This window comes from Balaenoptera physalus (genome assembly GCF_965194825.1).
Source record: "Balaenoptera physalus genome assembly, chromosome: 8".
In the NCBI taxonomy this organism is placed as follows: Eukaryota; Metazoa; Chordata; class Mammalia; order Artiodactyla; family Balaenopteridae; genus Balaenoptera; species Balaenoptera physalus.
Window position 1 is genome coordinate 109489121 of NC_138887.1, and position 26211 is coordinate 109515331.

The window sequence follows — 26211 nt, forward strand, 5'->3', positions numbered from 1 at the left end:
AAGGAACCTCCATACTGTTCTCCATAGTGGCTGTATCCATTTACATTCCCACCAACAGTGCAAGAGGGTTCCCTTTTCTCCACACCCTCTCCAGCATTTATTGTTTGTAGATTTCTTGTTGATGGCCATTCTGACTGGTGTGAGGTGATACCTCATTGTAGTTTTGATTTGCATTTCTCTAGTGATTAGTGACGTTGAGCATCCTTTCATGTGTTTGTTGGCAATCTGTATATCTTCTTTAGACAAATGTCTATTTAGGTCTTCTGCCCATTTTTGGATTGGGTTGTTTGTTTTTTTGATATTGAGCTTCATGAGCTGCTTGTAAATTTTGGAGATTAATCCTTTGTCAGTTGCTTCATTTGCAAATATTTTCTTCCATTCTGAGGGTTGTCTTTTCATCTTGTTTATGGTTTCCTTTGTTGTGCAAAAGCTTTTAAGTTTCATTAGGTCCCATTTGTTTATTTTTGTTTTATTTCCATTCCTCTAGGAGGTGGGTCAAAAAGGATCTTGCTGTGATTTCCGTCATAGAGTGTTCTGCCTATGTTTTCCTCTAAGAGTTTGATAGTGTCTGGCCTTACACTTAGGTCTTTAATCCATTTTGAGTTTTTTGTTGTATACAGTGTTAGGGAGTGTTCTAATTTCATTCTTTTACATGTAGCTGTCCAGTTTTCCCAGCACCACTTATTGAAGAGGCTGTCTTTTCTCCATTATATATTCTTGCCTCTTTTATCAAAGATAACATGACCATATGTGTGTGGGTTTATCTCTGGGCTTTCTATCCTGTTCCACTGATTTTTATTTCTGTTTTTGTGCCAGTACCATACTGTCTTGATTAATGTAGCTTTGTAGTATAGTCTGAAGTTAGGGAGCCTGATTCCTCCAGCTCCGTTTTTCTTTCTCAAGATTCCTTTGGCTATTTGGGGTCTTTTGTGTTTCCATACAAATTGTGACATTTTTTTTCTAGTTCTATGAAAAATGCCATTGGTAATTTCATAGGGATTGCATTGAATCTGTAGATTGTTTTGGGTAGTATAGTAATTTTCACAATGTTTATTCTTTTTTTTTTTAAATTTATTTATTTATTATTTTTGGCTGCGTTGGGTCTCCGTTGCTGCATGCAGGCTTTCTCTGGTTGTGGCGAGGGGGGGCTACTGTTCGTTGCAGTGTGCAGGCTTCTCATTGCAGTGGCTTCTCTTGTTGCGGAGCACAGGTTCTAGGCACATGGGCTCAGTAGTTGCGGCACGCAGGCTGTAGAGCGCAGGCTCAGTAGTTGTGGCGCACGGGCTTAGTTGCTCCGCGGCATATGGGATCTTCCCGGGCCAGGGCTCGAACCGGTGTCCTGTGCACTGGCAGGCGGATTCTTAACCACTGCACCACCAGGGAAGTCCCACAATGTTTATTCTTCAATCCAAGAACATGGTATATCTCTCGATCTGTTTGTGTCATCTTTATTTTCTTTCATCAGTGTCTTATAGTTTTCTGCATACAGGACTTTTGTCTCCTTAGGTAAGTTTATTCCTAGGTATTTTATTCTTTTTGTTGCAATGGTAAATGGGAGGGTTTCCTTAATTTCTCTTTCAGATTTTTCATCATTAGTGTATAGGAAAGCAAGAGATTTCTGTGCATTAATTTTGTATCCTGTTACTTTACCAAATTCATTGATTAGCTCTAGTAGTTTTCTGGTAGTATCTTTAGGATTCTCTGTGTATAGTATCATGTCATCGGCAAACAGTGACAATTTTACTTCTTCTTTTCCAATTTGGATTCCTTTTATTTCTTTTTCTTCTCTGATTGCTGTGGCTAAAACTTCCAAAACTATGTTGAATAATAGCGGTGAGAGTGGGCAACCTGTCTTGTACCTGATCTTAGAGGAAATGGTTTCAGTTTTTCACCATTGAGAACGATGTTGGCTGTGAGTTTGTCATATGTGGCCTGTATTATTTTGAGGTAGGCTCCCTATATGCCTCCTTTCTGGAGAGGTTTTTTTTTTTTTTTTTAATTTTATTTATTTATTTATTTATTTATTTATGGCTGTGTTGGGTCTTTGTTTCTGTGCCAGGGCTTTCTCTAGTTGTGGCAAGTGGGGGCCACTCTTCATCGCGGTGCACGGGCCTCTCACTATCGCGGCCTCTCTTCCTGCGGAGCACAGGCTCCAGATGCGCAGGCTCAGTAGTTGTGGCTCACGGGCCCAGTTGCTCCACGGCATGTGGGATCTTCCCAGACCAGGGCTCGAACCCGTGTCCCCTGCACCGGCAGGCAGACTCTCAACCACTGCACCACCAGGGAAGCCCTGGAGAGTTTTTTAATCATAAATAGGTGTTGAATTTTGTCAAAAGCTTTTTCTGCATCTATTGAGATTATCATATGGTTTTTCTCCTTCAATTTGTTAATATGGTGTATCACATTGATTGACTTGCATAAATTGGAAAATCCTTGCATTCCCAGGATAAACCCCACTTGATCATGGTGTATGACCCTTTTAATGTGCTGTTGGATTCTGTTTGCTAGTATTTTGTTCAGGATTTTTGCATCTATGTTCTTCAGTGATGTTGGCCTGTAGTTTTCTTTCTTTGTGACATCTTTGTCTGGTTTTGGTATCAGGGTGATGGTGGCCTCATAGAATGAGTTTGGAAGTGTTCCTCCCTCTGCTATATTTTGGAAGAGTTTGAGAAGGATAGGTGTTAGCTCTTCTCTAAATGTTTGATAGAATTCTCCTGTGAAGCCATCTGGTCCTGGGCTTTTGTTTGTTGGAAGATTTTTAATCACAGTGTTTGTGATTGATATGCTTATATTTCCTATTTCTTACTGGTTCATTCTCAGAACGTTGTGCTTTTCTAAGAATTTGTCCATTTCTTTCAGGTTATCCATTTTATTGGCATATAGTTGCTTGTAGTAATCTCTCATGATCCCTTGTATTTCTGCAGTGTCAGTTGTTACTTCTCCTTTTTCATTTCTAATTCTATTGATTTGAGGCTTCTCCCTTTTTTTCTTGATGAGTCTGGTTAATGGTTTATCAATTTTGTTTATGATCTCAAAGAACCAGCTTTTAGTTTTCTTGATCTTTGCTATTATTTCCTTCATTTCTTTTTCATTTATTTCTGATTTGATCTTTATGATATCTTTCTCTCTGCTAACTTTGGTTTTTTTCTGTTCTTCTATCTCTGATTGCTTTAGGTGTAAGGTTGGGTTATTTGAGATTTTTCTTGTTTCTTGAGGTAGGATTGTATTGCTATAAACTTCCCTCTTAGAACTGCTTTTGCTGCATCCCATAGGTTTGGGGTCATTGTGTTTTCATTGTCATTTGTTCCTAGGTATTTTTGACTTCCTCTTTGATTTCTTCAGTAATCTCTTGGTTATTTAGTAGCATATTGTTTACCCTCCATGTGTTTGTATTTTTTACAGTTTTTTTTTTCCTGTAATTGATATCTAGTCTCATAGTGCTGTGGTCAGAAAAGATACTTGATACGATTTCAATTTTCTTAAATTTACCAAGGCTTGATTTGTGACCCAAGATATGATCTATCCTGGAGAATGTTCCACGAGCACTTGAGAAGAAAATGTATTCTGTTGTTTTTGGATTAAATGTCTTATAAATATCAATTAAGTCCATCTTGTTTAATGTGTCATTTAAAGCTTGTGTTTCCTTATATATTTTCATTTTGGATGATCATTGGTGAAAGTGGGGTGTTAAAGTCCCCTACTATGATTGTGTGACTGTCGATTTCCCCTTTTATGGCTGTTAGCATTTGCCTTATGTATTGACGTGCTCCTAGGTTGGGTGCATAAATATTTACAATTGTTATATCTTCATCTTGGACTGATCCCTTGATCATTATGTAGTGTCCTTCTTTGTCTCTTGTAATAGTCTTTATTTTAAAGTCTATTTTGTCTGATATGAGAATTGCTACTCCTGCTTTCTTTTGATTTCCATTTGCATGGAATATCTTTTTCCATCCCCTCACTTTCAGTCTGTATGTGTCCCTAGGTCTGAAGTGGGTCTCTTGTAGACAGCATATATATGGGTCTTGTTTCTGTATCCATTCAGCCAGTCTATGTCTTTTGATTGGAGCATTTAATTCATTTACTTTTAAGGTAATTATCGACCTGTATGTTCCTTTCTCTTCTATTGTGTTTGTTGTCTAGAGAAGTTCCTTTAGCATTTGTTGTAAAGCTGGTTTGGTGGTGCTGAATTGTCTTAACTTGTGCTTGTCTGTAAAGGTTTTAATTTCTCCATTGAATCTGAGTGAGATCCTTGCTGGGTAGAGTAGGTTTTTCCCTTTCATCACTTTAAATATGTCCTGCCACTCCCTTCTGGCTTGTAGAGTTTCTGCTGAAAGATCAGCTGTTAACCTTATGGGGATCCCCTTGTATGTTATTTGTTGCTTTTCCCTTGCTGCTTTTAATATTTTTTCTTTGTATTTAATTTTTGATAGTTTGATTAATATGTGTCTTGGCATGTTTCTCCTTGGATTTATCCTGTATGGGGCTCTCTGTGCTTCCTGGAGTTGATTGACCATTTCCTTTCCCAAGTTAGGGAAGGGAAGTTTTCAACTATAATCTCTTCAAATATTTTCTCAGTCCCTTTCTTTTTCTCTTCTTCTTCTGGGACACCTAAATTCGAATGTTGGTGTGTTTAATGTTGTCCCAGAGGTCTCTGAGACTGTCCTCAATTCTTTTCATGCTTTTTTCTTTATTCTGTTCTGCAGTAGTTACTTCCACTATTTTATCTTCCAGGTCACTTATCCATGCTTCTGCCTCAGTTATTCTGCTATTGATCCCTTCTAGAGAATTTTTAATTTCAGTTATTGTGTTTTTCATCATTGTTTGTTTGCACTTTAATTCTTCTATGCCCTCGTTAAACGTTTCTTGTATTTCCTCCATTCTATTTCCAAGATTTTGGATCATCTTTTCTATCATTACTCTGAATTCTTTTTCAGGTAGACTGCCTATTTCCTCTTCATTTATTTGGTCTGGTGGGTTTTTACTTTGCTCCTTCATCTGCTGCATATTTCTCTGTCTTCTCATTTTGTTTAACTTACTGTATTTGGGGTCTCTTTTTCGCAGGCTGCAGGTTCACAGTTCCCATTGTTTTTGGTGTCTGCCCCCAGTGCGTGAGGCTGGTTCACTGGCTTGTGTAGGCTTCCTGGTGGACGGGAGTGGTGCCTGTGTTCTGTTGGGTGGGGCTGGATCTTGTCTTTCTGGTGGGCAGGGCTGCGTCCGGTGGTGTGTTTTGGGGTGTCTGTGAACTTAGTATGATTTTAGGCATTCTCTCTGCTAATGGGTGGGGTTGTGTTCCTGTCTTGCTAGTTGTTTCGCATGGGGCATCCAGCACTGGAGATTGCTGGCCGTTGGGTGGAGCTGGGTCTTAGCGTTGAGATGGAGGTCTCTGGGAGAGCTCTCGCCGATTGACATTACGTGGGGCCGGGAGGTCTCTGGTGATCCAAAGTCCTGAACTTGGCTCTGCCACCTCAGAGGCTCAGGCCTGACACCCGGCCAGAGCACCAAGACCCTGTTAGCCACACAGCAGTCTCCATTATGAAGTCAGATTATGAGGGTCTACAATAGCCATTCAGCGAGAACAGGCTGACTTGGTAGCAATTTGTCTACAAAGTTGTCTCCAGCAGCCGGTGGCTAAAAGAGTAGGTCTCCGCATGTGCTGCCAGAATGTTAAACGTTTGTATAGCAGTCTTCACTGGGTTCAGTCATGGATTTGGTGCAGATCACCTCAAGAACACCTTACTCTCACAAGGCTGTGTGCTTGAAACAGCTCCTAAGCCTGAGGGTCTACAAGCTGCAGGAAGACGAGACCACCCGGGGCAGCCTGCAACCCATGATTCTTGCCACGAACCCTGCTGCTGCCGTCGTGGAATCCAGCTTCCCCCTCTGCTGCTGGAAGAAGGCAGGAAAGGCTGCCCCAAGACGGTGGACACGTTGGTGCCATGCCTGATTTCACTTTTTACATTTAAAACTTTGATTCATTAGATATTTATCCTTCTGTAAGGTGTGAAATACAATTTTAGTCTTGTCTCAGATTTGTCTCCTACATCTTTCCCCATCTTGCTCACTGTGCTCCAGCCACTCTGACCTTTTGGCCAATTCACCAAGTTCACTCCCTACACAGTCTTTTTGCAGTTGCTTTTCTTTCTTTGTGATATTCTGCCTTTGGATCTTTCCAAGACATTCTAGTCTTAAACGTGTCTTCCTCAGAGAGGAATAACATAAAAAGTACTACCATGACATTGAACTGTCTTGAAATCTACCTATTTATGTTAATTCTGTTTGTCTCTGCTATTGTCAGTTAAGTTTTTCCTATTGTTTAACTCCACAAGGCAGGCATTTTAAGCTTATTGCTAAATTCATTTTGGGGAAGATGGGAGACAGGGATTTGGGGACAATCCTGCTGCTCTGCCTCTAGGATAGAACATTAATGGAAAGGCATTAAAGGATCAGATTGATTTGCCCTTTTTCTATAAGTACACTTCTCCATAGGTGCAAGATTACCACACCCTGGATTGAACATTAATCTTCAACATGAAATTTGAGAGTTTGTAAAATTATCAAAATTGCTATGAAGATGTTTTAGATACTAATTATTCATAAAAAGGTATGAGTAGCTTGATCTCACAGTATATTTTATATATAACAGAAACAGAATGACTGATCTTACAGCATTATAGTTAGATAGCACGAATATCTTACACATTTTAGGTAATCTAATATTTTAGACAAAGATATTCTGACTTTGCATTGAACAAGAATTGACTTTGACTTCTTCCCAGCCTCTTCGAAGGCCCTTACTACTCCAAAAAAGTATTTACGATTTTCGTATGACCAATTCAGAACTGGGAGGGAACATCATACCGTCGATTCCAACACCATCTTTATACAAATAGGGAAAGTAATAGGAGGGCAAAAAACCGGAACCTATTCAGAATTCATCTATGACATCACACTGACTCAAAGAGTCATCAGTAGGTGTTAACATTGTTAATCCGGTTAATGGAATTAACAGAAGGTGTGGAAGGCGAGCCCTTAGATTTGTTTTCCATTAAATGGATTAAAACGGATGGTAATCCTCACTCTTTTAAAGGTGAATTTCAATTAATTACAGGTGTGACTATGAGGCGTTCCCAATTAAGGCTCCTCTCCTACCCGAAATGGGTCATTTAGCATTCTACTTTCAAGAGAGTACGTCCCATAAAATACCAACAAACTCTGTTGAGAAGGGTCTTTTTAAAAAAATTAAACAGTTTAGACTTTATGAACGAGCCCATGTTCATTTGCGTGTTCAATTTCCCAACTGCAAAACGTCACTGAGCATTTTAGACCGTGTCACACAATCCCCCCTGAAGCCGGGCGAGTAAAACAGGAGTCGGTTTAGGAAAGGGAGGCCTGTGGGATTCAACGTCGCGCTTTGCGCAGGGAAGCCACAGGGCGAGTTCGGCTGGAGTTAGCCATTTCCTTTCTTCCCCCGATACTTCGGGCTGCGGGGGTGCTGGCCCGGCATACACCGAGGCTGGTCCCTGCGTCCCTCTACCCTTTCCCCGCATCCGCCTTGACTGAGCAGCTGACAACCCCAACTCTCTGAAAGCGAGAGCTGGAGGCGACCGGCGCCATAGCCAGATCCGTCCCAGGCACATCTCGACGCTCGCCTTTGGACGAGCCCCAAACGCGCCTCTGGTTTCCAGGTGCGAATAGGAAGCTTCTCCGGAAACCCCAGACCCCTCCCCTTTAGGAAGGGCGCAGACGGCGTCTCTGTTTCCAAGGAAACCGGTCTTGCCATGACGTCACTTCCGCTGACCTGTCTGGACTCCAGGCTGTTGGGAGGAAAAGAGGAAAACTGAGCCACAGCCACGACGGTGGATGTGAGCGTCTCCTGTCTGCGCATGCGCCCGCTCAGCGGCCTGCTTCTATTTATGTGGGGGATCCAACATGGCGGCCGCAGCGACCCTGGCGATGGCGGTGGAGCCCATCAGAACATAGTGGCGGGGAAGGGGGCACAGTCCGCACTCACGGTGGCGTCGGCGGCGACGGCTGAGGGTGGTGGAGGGAAGAAAAGCGACGGAGAGCAAAAGGAAGGGCAGGCAGGCAAACAACTCGGCGTAGAACCGAGCGCCGGCTCGAGCGAAGGCAGAGGGCCAGAACAGTGGGGATGGCGGAGCCACGCAGAGTAGCGTTTATTAGCCTGTCACCGGTGAGGCGGCGCGAGGCCGAGTTCCCGGGGGCCGAACGCGAGCCCGACTACCCTCGCGAGCCCCCCCGACTGGAGCCGCAGCCGTACCGCGAGCCGGCCCGGGCGGAGCAGTCGGCCCCGCGGGAGGTTGCCCCCCGGTCGGACGCGCAGCCCCCGCCGCGGGAGAAGCCGCTCCCCCAGCGCGAGGTCAGCCGCGCCGAGCCGCCCATGTCGCTGCAGCGCGAGCCCCCTAGGCCCGAGCCGCCGCCGCCGCCGCCGCCGCCGCTCCCGCAGTTGCACTTGCAGCCGCCTCCGCCGCGGGAGTCGGCTTCCCGGGCCGAGCCGCAGCAGAGGCCGCCGAAGGAGACAGTGCGCCTGGAGCTGGTGCTCAAGGATCCCACCGACGAGAGCTGCGTGGAGTTCAGCTACCCGGAGCTGTTGCTGTGCGGAGAACAACGGGTACAGAAGATCCCTCCCTCATCCCCCAGACCCCGGGAGCCTCAGGACCCGTCCGCCTCCCCCAGTGGTTTGCACCTTCCGAAGCCCACTTTGCGTGTCTCGGGTCGCCCCTGAGGGTGGCTGGAGGGGGCAGGGGCCGAGCGGGTGGACGGGCGGTTGGTGCTGCTTTCCTCTGGTCCCCAGGGTTGGCCGAGGCTCCCACCCGGCTCCACCAACCCGCCCCCCCCACCCCATCGTACGCCCGCTCCAAACGCTGTTCCAAGCCGGCTTCCCTCTGCACCTTTCGAAACCTCAGGTTTCCTCTCGGCTTCCCACAAAAAAATCTGGGGGCCCTGCACGTTGCGTTGTTGGGTTTTGCTTGCGGAGCTCCAGTTGGGGGACACGCCCCCCAGTCTGAAGCAGAGAGATTGTGTAACCCCTCCAGTATCATCCTTACCTTCATCGCTGTTGTGCTGGGCGCTGAGATGTGCTTCTGAGCGTGGGGTATTTGTCTTAATTGAAAGGGGATTTAAAAGTAATCTAAACATTTTCAGAGTAAGGATTCCACTTTAGGAATGGAGGTTACGTGGGTTAGTTACGTGGTTCCTTATTTTTCTCTCTCGTTGATATTGGTAAACCTTTTTAGCTTTGTTTTCTCTAGTGTTCATACAATAATTGAATGGGAGGGTGTCTCTTGTTGTATTTGGTGCCTACCATCATATCCTTATTTGAGTACATATCATTAGTTTATTGGTCCTACTTGGAGGATATTGCACTTGGCCATTGTAATTTTTGGAGAGTGATGAAAAAAAACTTAGATTTGAATTTCTAAAAACTTTATTGAAAATATATAGGTATGCCTTTGGTGGAACTGGTGAACAATGGAGATAGGAGAGAGGTTCGTTGGTAACTAATTTTTATTGTTGTTGGTTGGTGATGTTCAGAAGTAAACTAGAAAGGGAAATGGTAGAGTAACGATAATAAGAGAACAGTTTCCTCTGTTGTTTAGAGACTGTGCTCTTTATTAGGTTTTGCTTTAGCGCAGGTCTAATGGACTCCAGAAGTCACTTGTTTTATTTTCATTCTCAGTTATCTTTATAGTTGAAATGAATAACTTAGTTTAAAAATATCATACTAAACAACGTCACTAGATTTTGTTTATTGTAAGGCCAACTAATCTTTTGATCATTATTTACAAATACTGCTGTGTGGTCAAACCAAAATGAATTGTTAAGGATAGAGATCATTTTGGTCATTTCCACATAACATTTTGTGCTTTAGATTCACTTTAGTGCCCCTGTCGTTTATAAAATGATGCCATTTTTTTCCCCCAAAGATTTTTGCGAATACTGGATTTGAGCATTTTTCAAAAAAATTGTACTATGTTTGCTCTTCTAATCTATGTAGACTTGCAGTTTTACTTCCTAATCTACTTCATAAGTTACAGGTGATTATATTTGGGAAAAATACATAATAATGGCTAACATTTACTGATTTCTTACAGTGTGCTAGACACAGTTCTAAGTGTGGTACATGGCTTGTGGAATTTAGTCCAGCAGAGCTCCATGAGACAGACACATTTATCCACATTTTGCAAATAAGGAGGCTGGTGTACAAAGTGCTCATATGTAATCTTATTAATACTTTTTTCCATGCTAGTACCAATTCTTAGTAAAACAGAATTCTTACAATTAACTCATATAGTTTAAATTTAGAAAGTCCTGCCGAAATGAACTGAAATGAGAGTTATAGTAGATATACAAAGACCTCTGTTATGACCCTCTATGCTGTAATATTGATGCTATGATAAACTAATAATAGATATGTATCTTTTAATTATAAGTATAAAGTTAATTTTGATACCCTATCGTATTAACTTGATAATATCAGAATTAATAGTTTCATGTAATAGGAGAAAGGTGAATAATTCAGTTTAATTTTTCTGTTTACACTATCAGTTTGGGGTATTTTAGTCCAGATTTCTTGTACATTCAGCCATATATCATTTGTCATATTCCACTGAACCAAAAAATCCATTGCTTATACAGTGTACCTTTGCAACAAAGATTTGCCAGATTTTCCTATGATTACTCCCAGTGAACATATTTATTACATAAGAAAGTGTAGAAAACACCTTTCTAAATGAAGTTGTCACATTTCCATGAAAGGAAATCCTAGGAAGAGAAACCATCAAAAAGCAAAATGTAAGCAATAGAATTGATCTGCAAAGTGGTGATTCCCAAATTTGGTTTTTCTTCCCCTCAGGAGGAGTCCAGTTTATTTTTAGTGATGTTGTAATATTTTCAAAATAGTTTTAATTTTAAGTTATTGTAGTTGAACGACATACTACGTAGCAGGGTAAGAGTAGAAAGGGGAGGAAAAGAGATCTTGTAAAATTAAAAGAAGAAAAGTTTCTAAAATTTTGAAATAGCCATCTATCACCCAATAAGATTTTACTTGATAGGTGTAAGTATAAAAAAATCGGTTACATGTGACTACCATCTGTACTAGGGTGAATTTAAATCATCCCCCTTCGTAAATACGAAATGAACAGTAAAACCCCAATTAACCGAATGCAGTCAGAAATTTTTCTAAACTTACTTCTTATTAATACGGAAAAACACGATTAAATGAGCGTGTGTTGGCAAAATATGGAAAACAAAACCTTGTCTAGGTTGTCAGGACACAGGTTAGCTAAACCCTTAACCTTGTTATCTGTAGAGTATTGATCCTTGATTGAGGCTGAGACATTGCAGTCATCTCTATCCTGAAAGATTAATTTGTTCACCATTTCTGGCTAAGGGGAATTGATACACAAGAAATTCTTTTTTAACTCTTAGTAAACCAGAAAATCACTTAACCAGAAAACATCTTCCTATAAACATGATTAATTGAACATTTAGTATAAAAAGAAAAATAAATGATTATAGTGTTAATGTGATTATACTGTTACCAGAGAATTCTATGATATTCCATTGCTTGTCACACTGCATATTTCGGATAACGTATATGAAAGCTCTCCTGAAAATGATGTTAATGAGTTAATGTCAAGAGACAGAATCATTGGGTCAGTTTTGCCTGTGGGTGGTTGGTAATTTTGGTATTTACTAATTGTCAGATCTTTTCACCTGAAAAACGTAAAGCTTACTTGATTGTGGGTAGGCGTTATTTCTTAACTGTGAAGGAAAGGTGACTCAGTTTTCTTAAGTTTATTTTTATAGACTAGCAAGGGTAAATAAGAGATTTACTTTTGCTGCCTATATAAAGTCTACATAAGATAGTTCAGAATGGTGTATAAGGTGATTCTTATTAAAAATATATATTCATGTGTTTATATTTGCACATATAAAATGGGTCAGACCAGTAGTAAGACCTAGTATTTGGACTTCATAGTGACATGAAGGAAACTGTTTATAATGGCAAGCAAGTCATGGTGGTTGTTTACTCTCCTTAACTTTAGTCTCAAGTTAAGGCTATGCCCTGAATATGCCTAGTACTTCTTATTTCATCACCAGTCTATTTCTGCTAGTTTGTTTCCTTTCAGGTCATATTTATATTTTCCATTGGTAACTCCTATTGGGATAAAGGATTCTATAAATATATTACTTATTATAATAGATAATTTAAAAAATTGATTCAAAAATTCCTTTAAGCTTTAAGATGTATCCTTTAATTCTAATGTCCTAGGTATGATGAATTGTTTTGTATTCATTATGTCCATATTTTTCTGTCATATTTTTAGATTAATCATGTCTCAGCCTTAATAGCCAGGATCATGTATCTCAGCTTCAAACTGTGCAAATCTTCATCCCTTCTGCATTTTTTCTTGCCCTTCAGGGCAAATCTGTATCTAATATTTCAGCTGTAATATATTTTCATTTTTAATTACTGCTTGAATATGCTACATCAGTAATAGCATCTAGCCTTTTTTTTTAATGAACTTCTTAGTTGTTCATAATTAGATAAAAATAGCATTTTTATCCACATGTAGCTCCTTGTTTTGGGTTTTTTGTATATTGAAATATATATATGTGTGTGTGTGTGTATATATATATCTATGAAATGTGTCTGTGAAAGTAGTAAAGGATGTGATGTATCTTTTTGTTTGTTTTGGTCAATAGATGGTAAATGTGGGATCCTAGCTCTGTGTGTGTGGGGGGGGTATGTTTTTTTTTTAATTTATTTTTTATAAATGTATTTATTTTATTTATTTATTTTTGACTGCATTGGGTCTTCGTTGCAGTGCGCAGTCTTTCTCTAGTTGCAGCGAGCATGGGCTACTCCTCATTGCGGTGCGTGGGCTTCTCATTGCGGTGGCTTCTCTTGTGGAGCATGGGCTCTAGGTGCACGGGCTTCAGTAGTTGTGGCACGCAGGCTCAGTAGTTGTGGCTCGCGGGCTCTAGAGCACAGGCTCAGGAGTTGTGGCACACGGACTTAGTTGCTCCGCGGCATGTGGGATCTTCCCAGACCAGGGCTTGAACCCGTGTCCCCTGCATTGGCAGGTGGATTCTTAACCACTTTGCCACCAGGGGAGCCCTTGTGTGTGTGTTTTAAACCATGCATTATAGTAGATTTTCACTCTCCTTGCTAGAAAGAAGCTGTGATAATATAATCTGTTTGTAGCTATTGAACTTTTGTGCTTTGTTTACAAGTTGTATGTATTTTCTGAATGGATATTCATTAACAGGATGTAGGTGATACAGAGGTTGTCAATGCTAGGCCTCAGCAAAAAGCTGTAGCAGGTACAGATACTCCAGTGCTAACTCAGGGCAGATGATTAAATGTTGATTGTAATAACCTAGATTCCAATAACCTTTTAGAAGCATTGTCTGACCAAAGTGGTTAATCTTTGTTGAGAAGATCTCAAACTAGAGTTATAGGTGGGATTTTCATGTTTACCTAATTTTCTTGGGTTTCTTTGGCCTTTTTATTTTGGATGGGGTAACCATAGATCATTTTGTGGGTGAAGACAGTTTGAAATGTTGAGTTCTTAACCACCAAAAAACTTTAGAATGTGTAAGAGTTCATTAAAACTGCAAATATTTTTGCTATAAACCAACATTTCATTCTAGTTCCTTTGTTTTTACTTTTGAATTTTTTATTTTCTAATTTTAAAAAATTTTAATTTTTTAAATGACGTGTAATTGATTTACAGTGTTATATTAGTTTCCTTTTTAGTGACTTTTTTATTAAAAAATTTTTTTTTAATTTAGTTATTTATTTTTGGCTGTATTGGGTCTTTGTTGCTGCGCGCGGTCTTTCTCTACTTGCGGCGAGCGGGGACTGCTCTTTGTTGCGGTGCGCGGGCTTCTCATTGCAGTGGCTTCTCTTGTTGCAGAGCACGGGATCTAGGCACGGGGGCTTCAGTAGCTGTGGCACGCAGGCTCAGTAGTTGTGGTTCACGGGCTCTAGAGCACAGGCTCAGTAGTTGTGGCTCGTGGGCTCTAGGGCGCAGGCTCAGTAGTTGTGACTCGCGGGCTCTAGAGTGCAGGCTCAGTAGTTGTGGCGCACGGGCTTAGTTGCTCCGCAGCACGTGGAATCTTCCCAGACCAGGGCTCAAACCCATGTCGCCTGTATTGGCAGGTGGATTCTTAACTACTCTGCCATCAGGGAAGTCCCTTTTTAGTTACTTTTTAATGCTTCTAACTTATTTGTTAATATTTGGAAAAATTGACTCATTTTTTAAATTTAGATATATTCAACTCTGGTTGAAGTAATATTAATACTTCTATTTCTTTTACCATTCACTTTGAAGCAGAAGAAGCCCGTTTACACGGAAGACCCATTCAATACTGATCATCAAGAGAGGCAAGAAGTGGAAATGTTGGCTAAGAAGTTTGAAATGAAATATGTGAGTATAATAAACTTTTCACGTAGGTAATTTTATCCTGTTGGCCTATTTTTTTTTTTCTGTGACAGGTTGGGAAGGCTGATAGCATCCATTGCTCACATTATCTTGTTCTAACCGATTGAACTGCAATAAATTGTTAGATGGTCCTATAAAGATTCTGATAGGTTTGTGATGGCTGTAATAGTAGCTATCATTTATTGTACTCCTTCTAGAGTTCAGGCAGTTTGCTTATCATCATTACCTCCAATCCTTATAACAACACTCCAAGGTAAGTAATATGGACCACATTTTACAGATGAAGAAACAGGCTCTGAGCTTAAGGTTGAATAACTGATCCAAGGTCACACAATGGCAAGAATGAGGCTGCATATCCAGGTCTGTCTAGCTCTAATCCTTTGCTCTTTCCACTGCCATTGAGAACACTATTTTAATTCCTTTGGTGTACTAGTTCTCAAGCCTTCCTGCCTCTTAAGAGTTTAAGAGAATGCATGTGTGTACTTCTAGGCCACTGGGTTCAGGATCAATCAGAAGCAGCATGAAATTTCTTTATAAGTATCTTGTCTACCTTAAAATTCATGTGCATTTTATATTCTTTGCCACAGTAGATTGGTGTTTGTTTTAATATAAAAATAAATTTGAATTACCTGATTGTAAAGTTGCTTAATGTTATTCTCAATTTTTCTAGTATAATTGACTTTGTTGGAAGATCCCCCCATCCCCTCCCCATTTTTATCTTATGGCTTTAACTACCCTTTGTCTCTTTGCTAAAACATGACCCAGGAGAAGCAAGACCTTACCCTTTGTGGTTCCCTTGTGAGCATTGAAAAGTATCTCACAGAGATAGGATATCAGCTCACACTAGCTCTGTCATTCATGTTATCTTCAAAATGCAGCTACAGTCTTGGTGGACACTTGTTGGCTCTTTGCGGTAATGAAGAAACAGTTTGGGGATGGAGAAAATACATGAGAATATTTTGAAACGTGGGTCAGGTTCTAGGCCATACTTTGCCAGCTACTAGTTGTGTCCATTGGTGAGGTTATTTAACCTCTTTGGGCCATAGTTTTCTTATCTGTAAATTGAGATGTTCAGGTTTTTCACAGCCCCTTCTGGCTCTGTATTCTGTGGCTGTATAATATCTTTAGGGGTGGACTAATAGGTGTTTCCATGGAAGGAATAGCCAAAGTTGTTACATTTGTAGTGTTAATTATCATACAGTGTTCTCAGATTATAAATCCTGAAATAACTGTCTGTACTTTTTATACAGATTAATACATTGGTTAAGTTTAATGTTTTAACCAGGTAGTACATTTACATGGTTCAAATTCAAAAATGAAAAAAAACATAGAGTGAAAAATCTTCCTTTTATTCTACTGTCCACCCACCTAATTTCACTTCCTAGTGGCAAGTAATATTCTTGGGTGTCCTTCCAGAGATATTTTATGTGTATCTCTCTGTATACATTATTCCTCCCCCTACCCCACACCCCTTTTTACACATGTTACAGAATGCATTACATGGTTCTGCTCTTTGCTTTTTTCATTTACTATATCTTGGAGATTTTTTTCATATCAGGACAAAGAGAGCTTTCTCTCTCTCATTTTAAGGCTACATGGTATTTCATGGTATGGACATATCACCATTTATTTAACTAGTCCCCACATAATTTCAGTTGTTTCCAAAAATTTACCCTGCTAATAGTGCTGCAGTAAATCACTTAGTAGCATGCCATTTCACACATTTTCAAGTTTATCTTCAGAACAAATTCCTAGAAGGGGAATTTTTAGGTCAAAAGATTTATGCATTTATAGTTTTGGTATATACAGTATTATCAAATTACCAGTTTCTTCTCCCTCCAACACTATATTAGAGTGCCTTTTTTCCCCATGGGTTATAACACCAAGGATTAGATTGCCCTTTGCAAGTGGAAAATTCCTAGCATATCCTGTAAGTAATGTACCTCACAGTTAGCATTGAATCTTATTGGGAAGCTTTTGGATAGTTCTTGGCATAGAAAAACCAGTGTTCTGAAGAAGTTGGTTGATGTGTAAAATTGTTTAAAATAACTGGGATATATCCAAGCACTGTCATTGTGCAGGGATAAAATGTTACTCTTGTTATAATCCAAATTAATGGGCTGTATTTCTTCTCTAGATTTTTATTTTGGCTACTGACTCTCTTATTTCCATTCTAAGTAGAGATTTAAAATGTCCTACCTCATGAAGGCTTTATGTGCATAAACCTAAAAGCATGCCATGAATATTATATCTGTGAATGTTAAATATGCATATTATAACAAATTATTTGGAACGTTTTAAGAAAATCATCAGGCTAAAAGTGACCTGGGAGAAGATATCTTGCCAGCTCTAGGCTCTAGGCTTCACAAAAGATCACTCTTAAACAACAAAGATTTTTATTGGTGTTCAGGCATATCATATGCAGACGTCTATATGTATACTTATACATATATGTTGTATATTTATTTATACAAACACTATATATATATTTATATTTTAAGTGAAAGAAAATCTTTTAGATATTTGCAAAATATTAACCCACCAAAGTTAGATTTCTTTTTTTGCAGATGACAAAAAGATGACTTAGTTCTTTGAGGTTTATAAAACACAGATAAAACTTGTATCCCTAGCTACCTTTTCTTCTTACTTTTTTTCCCTTCATAATATAACTTAGATGTCCTTGTCATTATTTCTGAAAATCACTTAAGGTTACTTCTAGCCCTTTGTTTCTTGGAACGAGAGATGGAATTATTTGTTAAATTTTGTATATAAATAATAAAATATTTGAGCATTTTTGTTGGACATACAAAGAGACATGGATTTGCTGCCTCCTGGAGAAACTTTCAAAATCATTGGGAAGACAAAACATACATATGACACACAAATTCAGGGCCAAGCAGTGGCCTATGGAAATGAATGACTCTCCTTTGGGGACCTGAAAGTGAGTAGGAGTCCCATTCTTGAAATTGGAAGGAATTTTGGAGACTTGAATGGATACTTTCAACCTCCTTTCTACCCTTTGTAGGCTAGCAATAGATGAGACGCGGCAGCAGCAATGTATTGTAGTGGAAAGAGCCCGGGATTATGAGTTAATGCAGCTAGATTCTGATCCTCTGTTTGCCATAACTAGCTAGGTGACCTTAGTGAAGGCTCTTGGCTTTTTTATGCTTTAGTATGTGTGAGGGGAAAATAAGGTCTGCTTAGTCAACTTTATAGCACAAGGGTTTTGTCAAAATAAGATGAAAAATAGATTATTAGTGTTTGAAATATTTAAAGTACTATCTAAATGTGAAATGCTGTTCAGTCACTTAAACATATCATTCTTTTTTTTCTTTTCTGAAAAATAATTTATTTAAGGAAGTAGCAAGTAACTGATTAATTTTGCAAAAGAATTGACATTAAAACACCTAATATTTTTCTCTCCCTTCCAGGCAGCCAGATATGTGTGTGTGTGTGTGTGTGTGTATTTTTTTTTTTTTTTTTGGCTGCGTTGGATCTTCGTTGCTGCGCATGGGCTTTCTCTAGTTGTGGTGAGCGGGGGCTAGTCTTCATTGCGGTGCAGGGGCTTCTCGTTGCCGTGGTTTCTCTTGTTGCGGAGCGGGGGCTCTAGGCGTTTGGGCTTCAGTAGTTGTGGCTCATGGGCTCTAGAGCGCAGGCTCAGTAGTTGTGGCTCACGGGCTTTGTTGCTCTGCGGCACATGGGATATTCCTGGACCAGGACTCGAACCCGTGTCCCCTACATTGGCAGGCGGATTCTTAACCACTGCGCCACCAGCGAAGCCCAGGCAGATATATTAACCTGGCCTCTTGATTACCCCGAGGGCTAGACCAATGCAGTGAATTACTTCATTGCATAAAACAGAAATTAAAACATATCATTCTTGTGGAGAATTGCTCTTATTCTGTACCTGTCATAAATTCTTTTTACGTAAACATCTATGTGGTTTTAACCTCTTTTAATTGATGACCCCACTGATTTTGATCTTTTAGTTCAGGCATTCTATTCCAAGTGGCCTTTATTTTTCGTCCTCCAGTCACTTTTTACATATTCTTCTTAACTATTGTTGTCTTCTTAAAGACTACAACAGATTATTTGGAGCCCTTTAAGAAAATCATCAGCCGGGGCTTCCCTGGTGGCGCAGTGGTTAGGAATCCACCTGCCAATGCAGGGGACACGGGTTCGAGCCCTGGTCTGGGAAGATCCCACATGCTGTGGAGCAACTAAGCCCGCATGCCGCAACTACTGAAGCCCACGCGCCTAGAGCCTGTGCTCCACAACAAGAGAAGCCACTGCAATGAGAAGCCTGTGCACCACAATGAAGAGTAGCCCCTGCTCGCTGCAACTAGAGGAAGCCTGTGCGCAGCAGTGAAGACCCAACGCAGCCAAAAAAAAAAAAAAAAATCATCAGCCAGAAGTCACCTGGGAGAAGATACCTTGTCCAATCCTAGGCTCTCACAAAAGATCACTGTTAAGCAACAAATGAAGATATTTCCTGACCTACTGTTTACTGTCCTTTAGTTACTTTAGTGCCTGAAATTCAGGAGTAGCAAATTCAGATGTCCCCAGTTTCCCCTGATTAATCAGTGAAGCAAGCCAGATGGACAATTAAGGTGGGGGATTGTTCCAAACAGGGGACAGCACGTGCTCTGTCTAAAGGGGACATTGCTACTCAGTTCCAGCCTTGTTACTTTGTAGGAATTTGGGCTTAGGGTTGCCAGATCTTTCCATTTCTCAAAAGAAGGCTGAAATCTGGATTTTACTCTGTTATCTCTTACTTTTTTTAAAAAAATAAATTTATTTATTTATTTTTGGCTGCATTGGGTCTTTGTTGCTGCGTGCGGGCTTTCTCTAGTTGCGGAGCATGGGCTGTAGGCGCACGGGCTTCAGTAGTTGTGGCACATGGGCTCTAGAGCACAGGCTCAGTAGTTGTGGCGCACGGGCTTAGTTGCTCTGTGGCATGTGGGATCTTCCCAGACCAGGGCTCGAACCCGTGTCCCCTGCATTGGCAGGTGGATTCTTAACCACTGCACCACCAGGGAAATCTGATTATCTCTTACTTTTAAATGTGGGCTTCTAACTAAAACACCTACTGGGCCAAACAAAATATTCATCTATGGGTCAGATTCGGCTCTCAGGCTTTTGTTTGAGACCTTTGTGTACTTGCTTCACTATTTTTTTCCTAATATATTTAACTCATCAGTTCATCTACTTTTACATTCTGCCCTTTCTCTTCTGCAAGCAGAGTGGTTGGTGGTACATGTGGGAGCGTGTACCATTTCCATTGTGGAGGAGCACGCATTTGTACGAAGTTTCAGAGAATGGAGCAAGTTACACTCAATTGGGGGTTTCCAGATATGGAGAAAAATGGGATGCAACTTGATCTCAGAAAATTGACAAATGTAATAACAGGTCCAATGACCAAGGAGGTGGAAAGTATAAAATAAATCTTATATGTGTAGTTTTCAAAAAAAAAATAGGATGCATTGAGATGTGGCTGCGTCCAAGAGCGATGTTAGTGATAAATTCTGTGTTTTGCTGGAAGGCCTGAGAGGCAAGTTTACGGGCTTTTTGTGGTCTTTAGTATATCTAGCTGTTGCTTGTGCTGGAGAGGAGTTGAGTGAGGGGGAGCAAGCGGCCACCTGAGGGAGAAGGGAAGGCTACTTGTGGAGTATAGGATGTGCCTTACCCTGCAGCAGTTGCTTGTGGAAGAAGGATTGAGACAGCTTTGGTGATAGCAGAAATTATGGGGAGTGTAGAACCCTGTATTGAATGGTTGGTTTGTGCTTTTTCCCCCATTCTGTCCTATTTTTATTGTCTATGTCATATTTCCTGTTATGTTACTCTTCAGGTAATGTGACACTGTGTATTCAGCATCAATTGCTAAATGTTCTTTTGGGAACAGAGCAGTATAAGTATTCAGCACTTACTTTTACCTAGAGTATATTAAATTGGTTGTTGTACATAAATCTTAATAAATAGCTAAGTCCGAGTTTTGACATTTGACATTTGTCTTGTTGGTTACTGTAGGAAGGAAGCAGGATACAGTTTAAAGAGGCCCCCGTGACTTTCCTCATTCCCAGTTTTAAGGCTCCAAATGTGGAGACTAAATATCCTACTTTCCAGTTCAGTTTTTAGATGGTTTCTAAGTTGTGTATGTTTTTCCGAGGCCATGTACACTGTAGATCAGGAAATGAGGTTTGGTTTGATGGGTGTAGACTTGTTCTCTAAGCCTTCTAGGGCATAGGATAACCTATGGTGGTTGGCAGATTTCTTTTAGTGATTTTTCGCACTCTGTTACCCCAGCCATCTTGAAAGATCATGCTATCCTAGAATTGGATATAAATTCAGTAATCTAAATGAAAGTGCTTAACACAATACCTGATACATCGCAGTTAATACTGTTTGAATCTGAATGACTCTCTAAACAGGAAGACATGTATTTCTGCCAGGCATTTATTAGCATTTTTAAAATCACATTATGACTTTAAAATCTGCTTACTATACCACATAGACTTTGAATACCACCTTTGATAGTACCACCTTTGATGCTTAATTCTTTGTGATTTTGGACTCTCAGAGCCCTAAGTAGCTTCATATTTATTTTAAAAGGGAGGATAGGAACTTCCCTGGTGGCGCAGTGGTTAAGAATGCAGGCGACATGGGTTTCATCCCTGGTCCGGGAAGATCCCACATGCTGTGGAGCAGCTAAGCCCGTGAGCCACAACTACTGAGCCTCTGCTCAAGAGCCTGTGAGCCACAACTACTGAGCCCGCATGCCGCAGTTACTGAAGCCTGTGTGCCTAGAGCCCGTGCTCTGCAACAAGAGAAGCCACCGCAATGAGAAGTCCACGCACCACAACGAAGAGTAGTCCCCGCTCGCCGCAACTAGAGAAAGCCCGCGCGCAGCATCGAAGACCCAACCCAGCCAAAAAACTAATAGTAATAAATAAATAAAAGGGAGAATAAGGGTAGATTTGATGGTTTAAAAGTCATTTTGAGCAGTTTTACAAATAAGGCATTTGATGAAATAGAGTTAACACTGTTTTTAATCAAAAACAGTATATTTATAAAAGTCTTGATTTTCTTTTGGTATGGCTTTTAAAACTGATTTTGTCCAGTTATGTTTTAAAGGATGGCAATATCTTGGAATAACTGTATAATTTCCAATGAAATTGGCTTCTTCACGATATATACTACTCAACTGAGTGGAAAGGAAAAATATTTTTATACTTAAAATAATTATGAATTGTTTGAAAAGTGTCCTCAAATATGAGACTGACATAAGTGGATGTTAGAAAGCATTTATGTACCCTATCTGGGAATTTTAAGAATTCTATCTGTTATTCATATTATTAGATGATCATGCACACTTGCTGAGGCAGTAGAGCTTCCTTGGGAACTTCCTGGGCTGGTTTTCCTCTCTTTGTTTGAGCATTATGTTAGGTCTGGTCTCTAAGGATCAACTTGGTAGGGCTTTGGGTAAAGCAGTTTGGGCCAACTTGTTAATACCACCACAAAATAAATTCTACTTACAAAGCACAAATACCAGTGTATTTAGGTTCTGTTGACCAGTAATAGTGTAGTACAACAAATACAATAAAAATGTGAAATAGTAACCTTTCAAAGCAGTCTGAGGGGTGTGATTTTTTAAAGGGCAAGGGAGACTTCTCCACTCAAATAATTGTTTCTTTAGTACAGTTATCAATTGTAATTGCTTGCCATGACATGCCCTTTTATAAGTCCTTGGCCTCTTTGAGCTAAATAAATTCTCTTCATCTTCCTTCAATCCCTTAGGAACAGTTGAGAATCAGCAGTTTTAGGGTATTTGGGAGGAAGGTTCTGTATCCATAAGTGGTGATTATAGAAATCTGTGTATAGTATTTATGTGCTGTTAAGTCAGCTCTTGACTGTCTTTCCACTGACTTAAATCTCTACCCTTTTCTATTGGTAGGTTAAGAAAATTAGTAAAGGTAGAAGATAAGGTTGTGACAGGGCTGGAACAAATAGGAAGCTTTGTGACCAGCAGATATTTTCTTCTCAGTTGTCAGACGACAGTCTTAGCGGTGTCGTGATTCTTCTGTCTTCCATAGGTGATCAATGAAAGCTGGTTATTAGTTAGGTTTCTTATTACCTGAAGGCAATAGGGGGTCCTGTACTAAGAACACTTGTTGTTTTCCATTTTAGTGTTACAGTGTAATCGGACTTCATTGGCTTGAAACACTGATTATCAGGTTAAGCAGGTACTAATGACTCAGTAAGCTAGTTTTTTTCTGAGTCATAGTGTGTGAACTAGTGCCCTAGGGGAGTAGATTTAAAGGGGTTTCTTCATCTTAGATGTAGCAAAATTCAAGGGTTTTTTTTGTTTTGTTTTGTTTTTTTAAGAAGGGAGTCATTATTTTTTAAAGTATTTGTTTATTTATTTATTTATGGCTGTGTTGGGTCTTCGTTTCTGCGCGAGGGCTTTCTCTAGTTGCGGCAAGCGGGGGCCACTCTTCATCGCGGTGCGCTGGCCTCTCACTATCGCGGCCTCTCTTGTTGCGGAGCACAGGCTCCAGATGCGCAGGCTCAGTAATTGTGGCTCACGGGCCCAGCTGCTCCGCGGCACGTGGGATCTTCCCAGACCAGGGCTCGAACCCGTGTGCCCTGCATTGGCAGGCAGATTCTCAACCACTGCGCCACCAGGGAAGCCCAAGGGTTTTTTAAATTTGGAAAATAAAATTTGTATTTTTATAAGATGCATTTATTGTGTAAACTGTAACATCAGCAACTGCAGGAGGCCAGAGAATTTATCAAGTCAGACTTCGATGATACTGCAGAGTGTATTTTTGCCACAGATGCTGAAAAAAACAGCAGCTCAACATAGGCCCAGTAGGGAAGACACGATAGTATAGTCCTTTGCCAATCTGTCTTGAGTTCCTTTAGGTGAATTTTAATATTTGTGGATTTTTGAAAAAAAAGGAGTTACCTGATTGCCTAGTGGTTAGGATTCCTGGCTTTCACTGCTGTGGTCCCGGGTTCAGTCCCTGATTGGGGAACTGAGATCCTGCAAGCCGCGTGGTGCGACCAAAAAAAAAAAAATTTTTTTTTTTCGTGGATTAACTGGTTTGTGCCTTTTTGGCAACTGTCAAAAGTTTGGCTCCACTTTATATCATTTGCGTATCACTGGATTTCAGCATAATTGGGGGACTAGAGAATTGTAATCTGGAGAATAGAAAAAGGAAGGTAAGGCAGAAGGCAGGCCGGGGACTTGGAGTTTTTCCAGTAAGGCCAGAAGGTGAAGAAAAGTAAACCGAGGCCAGAAAAACTACTCTGTTGGCCTCTGTGATGCAGGAGGGAACTGGGATGTGCCAACAGTAATGCTTTGGCGGAAAGCCAGTATTTGGTAGAGCAAAGACAGTGTCACCCTGGCTAGTGGAGGGGGATTTCAGAAAGAACCACCATGGGCATGGGTGTGTCACATATAGTGTATCCAAAACTCTTTCCCTGCAGTGGGCCTGGGAAGCAGAACCGTGTAAGGAGTCAAACAGTAAATGATATTGAACATTTGATGGTCCAGACCTAAGAAAATAAAATTCCTTGAATGGGTAATACATGCGCTTAATAAAAATTTGAAAGATACAAAAGATAATATAATGAAAAGTAAATCTACCTCCTACCCCTGACTCCCAGCTAATCAGCTCCCTTCTCAGAAATAATCACTGAGTTTCTTGCCCAAGGGATCTATGTATATGTAAGCATTTACATATTTCAAAGATTTTTTTCACTATAAAAGAATATATAAATACAGATAAACAAAGAGAGGAAAATAAAAATCACCTAATCATCTCTAAGCCCACTTCCAGGCATAACCACTGTTAATAGTTTGATGTGTACCCTTTTAGGGCTTTTAAAAATGCATATGAGCTTATGTATGTCCTCTCTTGCACTTTTTTAATCACTTGAGTATTACATGAACACATTCCAGTTATTAAAAACAAATTCAAATATACATGTTAAGCCAAAGTCTTCCTTCACCACTGCCTCCAGTTTTATCCCTTCCACACTGGTAATGGTCATGGTTATCTACGTGTTACAATTCTTTGAGCATTATATATATAATATATAGCTATAGATGTATATTGTTGTGTTTTTCTTAAATGAGATCCTACTATTTGTATGATAGTTGAAAAAGCAGTATCTTGTTATTTTAATGTTGCCTCCATGATTACCAGTTAGGTTGAACACTTTCAGATGCTTAGTGAGCATCAATATTACCTTTTCTGTGAACAGCCTGAACTATACATAACATTTGGTAAACTGCTTTTGCTGCCTTCTATATTATTAAATATTCTTCTACCACACTGTTTTAAAACGGCTGTTAATATTGCATAGATTTGTCATAGTATATATAATTTATACCTTTATCATTGTTAGGATGCTTTAATTGCTATGATTCTTGGGAAAGCGCATACTTCTAAGATCCTATTTTGAGAGCCATTTTAGTCAGATTAATACTGTTATAGTTAAGTAAAAGCATTAGCCATTTTGGTTACTGTCATTGACAAGAGTCACATTTACTTATTTAACCATTTTATTGCATATATTAGATATGGACTCAGAACTATTAATAACTGCTATCTTTTCCTGTGGTAACTACTGGTAGCCTTGACTAGACTTAAATGTTCCTAAATCTGTCTACTTACGCGTAAGTTATTTGGACTTCTGCATATGTCTTGTTAGGCCCATTAAAACAGAACCTATTTGTTTTTCTAGTTTTCCCTAAGTAAATCTTTTTTAGGCAGCTAGTTGTGCCTAGACAAAAAATACGTTAGGAGAGCAGAAAAAGATCATTGTGATTTTGAGTAGAAAACATCTAGGAGAAAAGGTTTAAAACTTGGGCTGAAGTACTTTCTTGGTGGCGCAGTGGTTAAGAATCCGCCTGCCAATGCAGGGGACACGTGTTCGAGCCCTGGTCTGCGAAGATCCCACAAGCCATGGAGCAACTAAGCCCGTGCGCCACAACTACTGAGCCTGCGCTCTAGAGCCAATGAGCCACAACTACTGAGCCCGTGTGCCACAACTACTGAAGCCTACCCACCTAGAACCCGTGCTCCCCAACAAGAGAAGCCACTGCAATGAGAAGCCCGCGCACCGCATCAAAGAGTAGCCCCTGCACGCCGCAACTAGAGAAAGCCCGTGCTCAGCAACGAAGACCCAACGCAGCCAAAAATAAATAAATAAATAAATAAATAAATAAATAAATAAATAAATAAATTTCAAAAAAAAAAAAAAAAAACCAAAAACTTGGGCTGAGCAGTAAAGGGTGGGAGAATTCAGAGAGGAATAAGAGATTATTCCCAATAAGGGGGAAGCATGAGGAAAGATAAGCAAGTGTGTTCGGGAGGAGAGTGGATCTATAAACTGAATGGATTGAAGTGTTCAAGTCAGAAAATCCGAAGAAAAAAGTTGGAAAGGTGGTTTGAGCCAACATGTAGAAGGCATTTAATTACTGCCTTATTAAGGGTTTTGGGTGTATTTTGTAATAGGTAGGATGCTTCTGAAGCATTTTGAGCAAGGGAATCAGAAATATTAGATGATGTTAGGCAGGATGAACTGAGAATCAATATGAGGAAGGAGAAGCTAATTAAGGCATTCATTACATTTAAGTTGAAAACAATGGCCAGGATTATAAGCAACAGCAGTTAGAATAGAGAGGAAGCTGTCGATGTGAATAATCATATGAACAAAGGTTTGT

General features: G+C 40.2%; 1 protein-coding gene and 1 long non-coding RNA gene across 8 annotated transcripts in view; one reads left to right on the top strand and one right to left on the bottom strand.

Moving 5' to 3' along the window:
* Positions 1-1980: 1980 nt before the first annotated feature.
* On the bottom strand, positions 1981-9992 carry LOC309666085. The gene is made up of 2 exons (XR_014266882.1): positions 8722-9992; positions 1981-7817 (listed from the first exon to the last, which is right to left on the bottom strand). It is a non-coding gene; the product is annotated as an uncharacterized lncRNA (long non-coding RNA).
* Positions 7811-26211, top strand: part of UBN2 (ubinuclein 2) — a 76782-nt gene continuing 58381 nt past the window's right edge. For 4 of the 7 annotated variants that reach the window (XR_014266815.1, XM_082472859.1, XM_082472863.1 and 1 more), the window contains exons 1-2: positions 7811-8632; positions 14367-14462. Coding sequence is in view for 6 of the 7 variants with exons in the window: in XM_082472859.1 (XP_082328985.1) it covers positions 8153-8632; positions 14367-14462 (576 nt within the window). In the remaining variant the exon portion in view is untranslated. The remainder of the gene's footprint in view (positions 8633-14366; positions 14463-26211) is intronic. The other 3 variants (XM_082472860.1, XM_082472862.1, XM_082472858.1) reach the window with 1 other exon arrangement.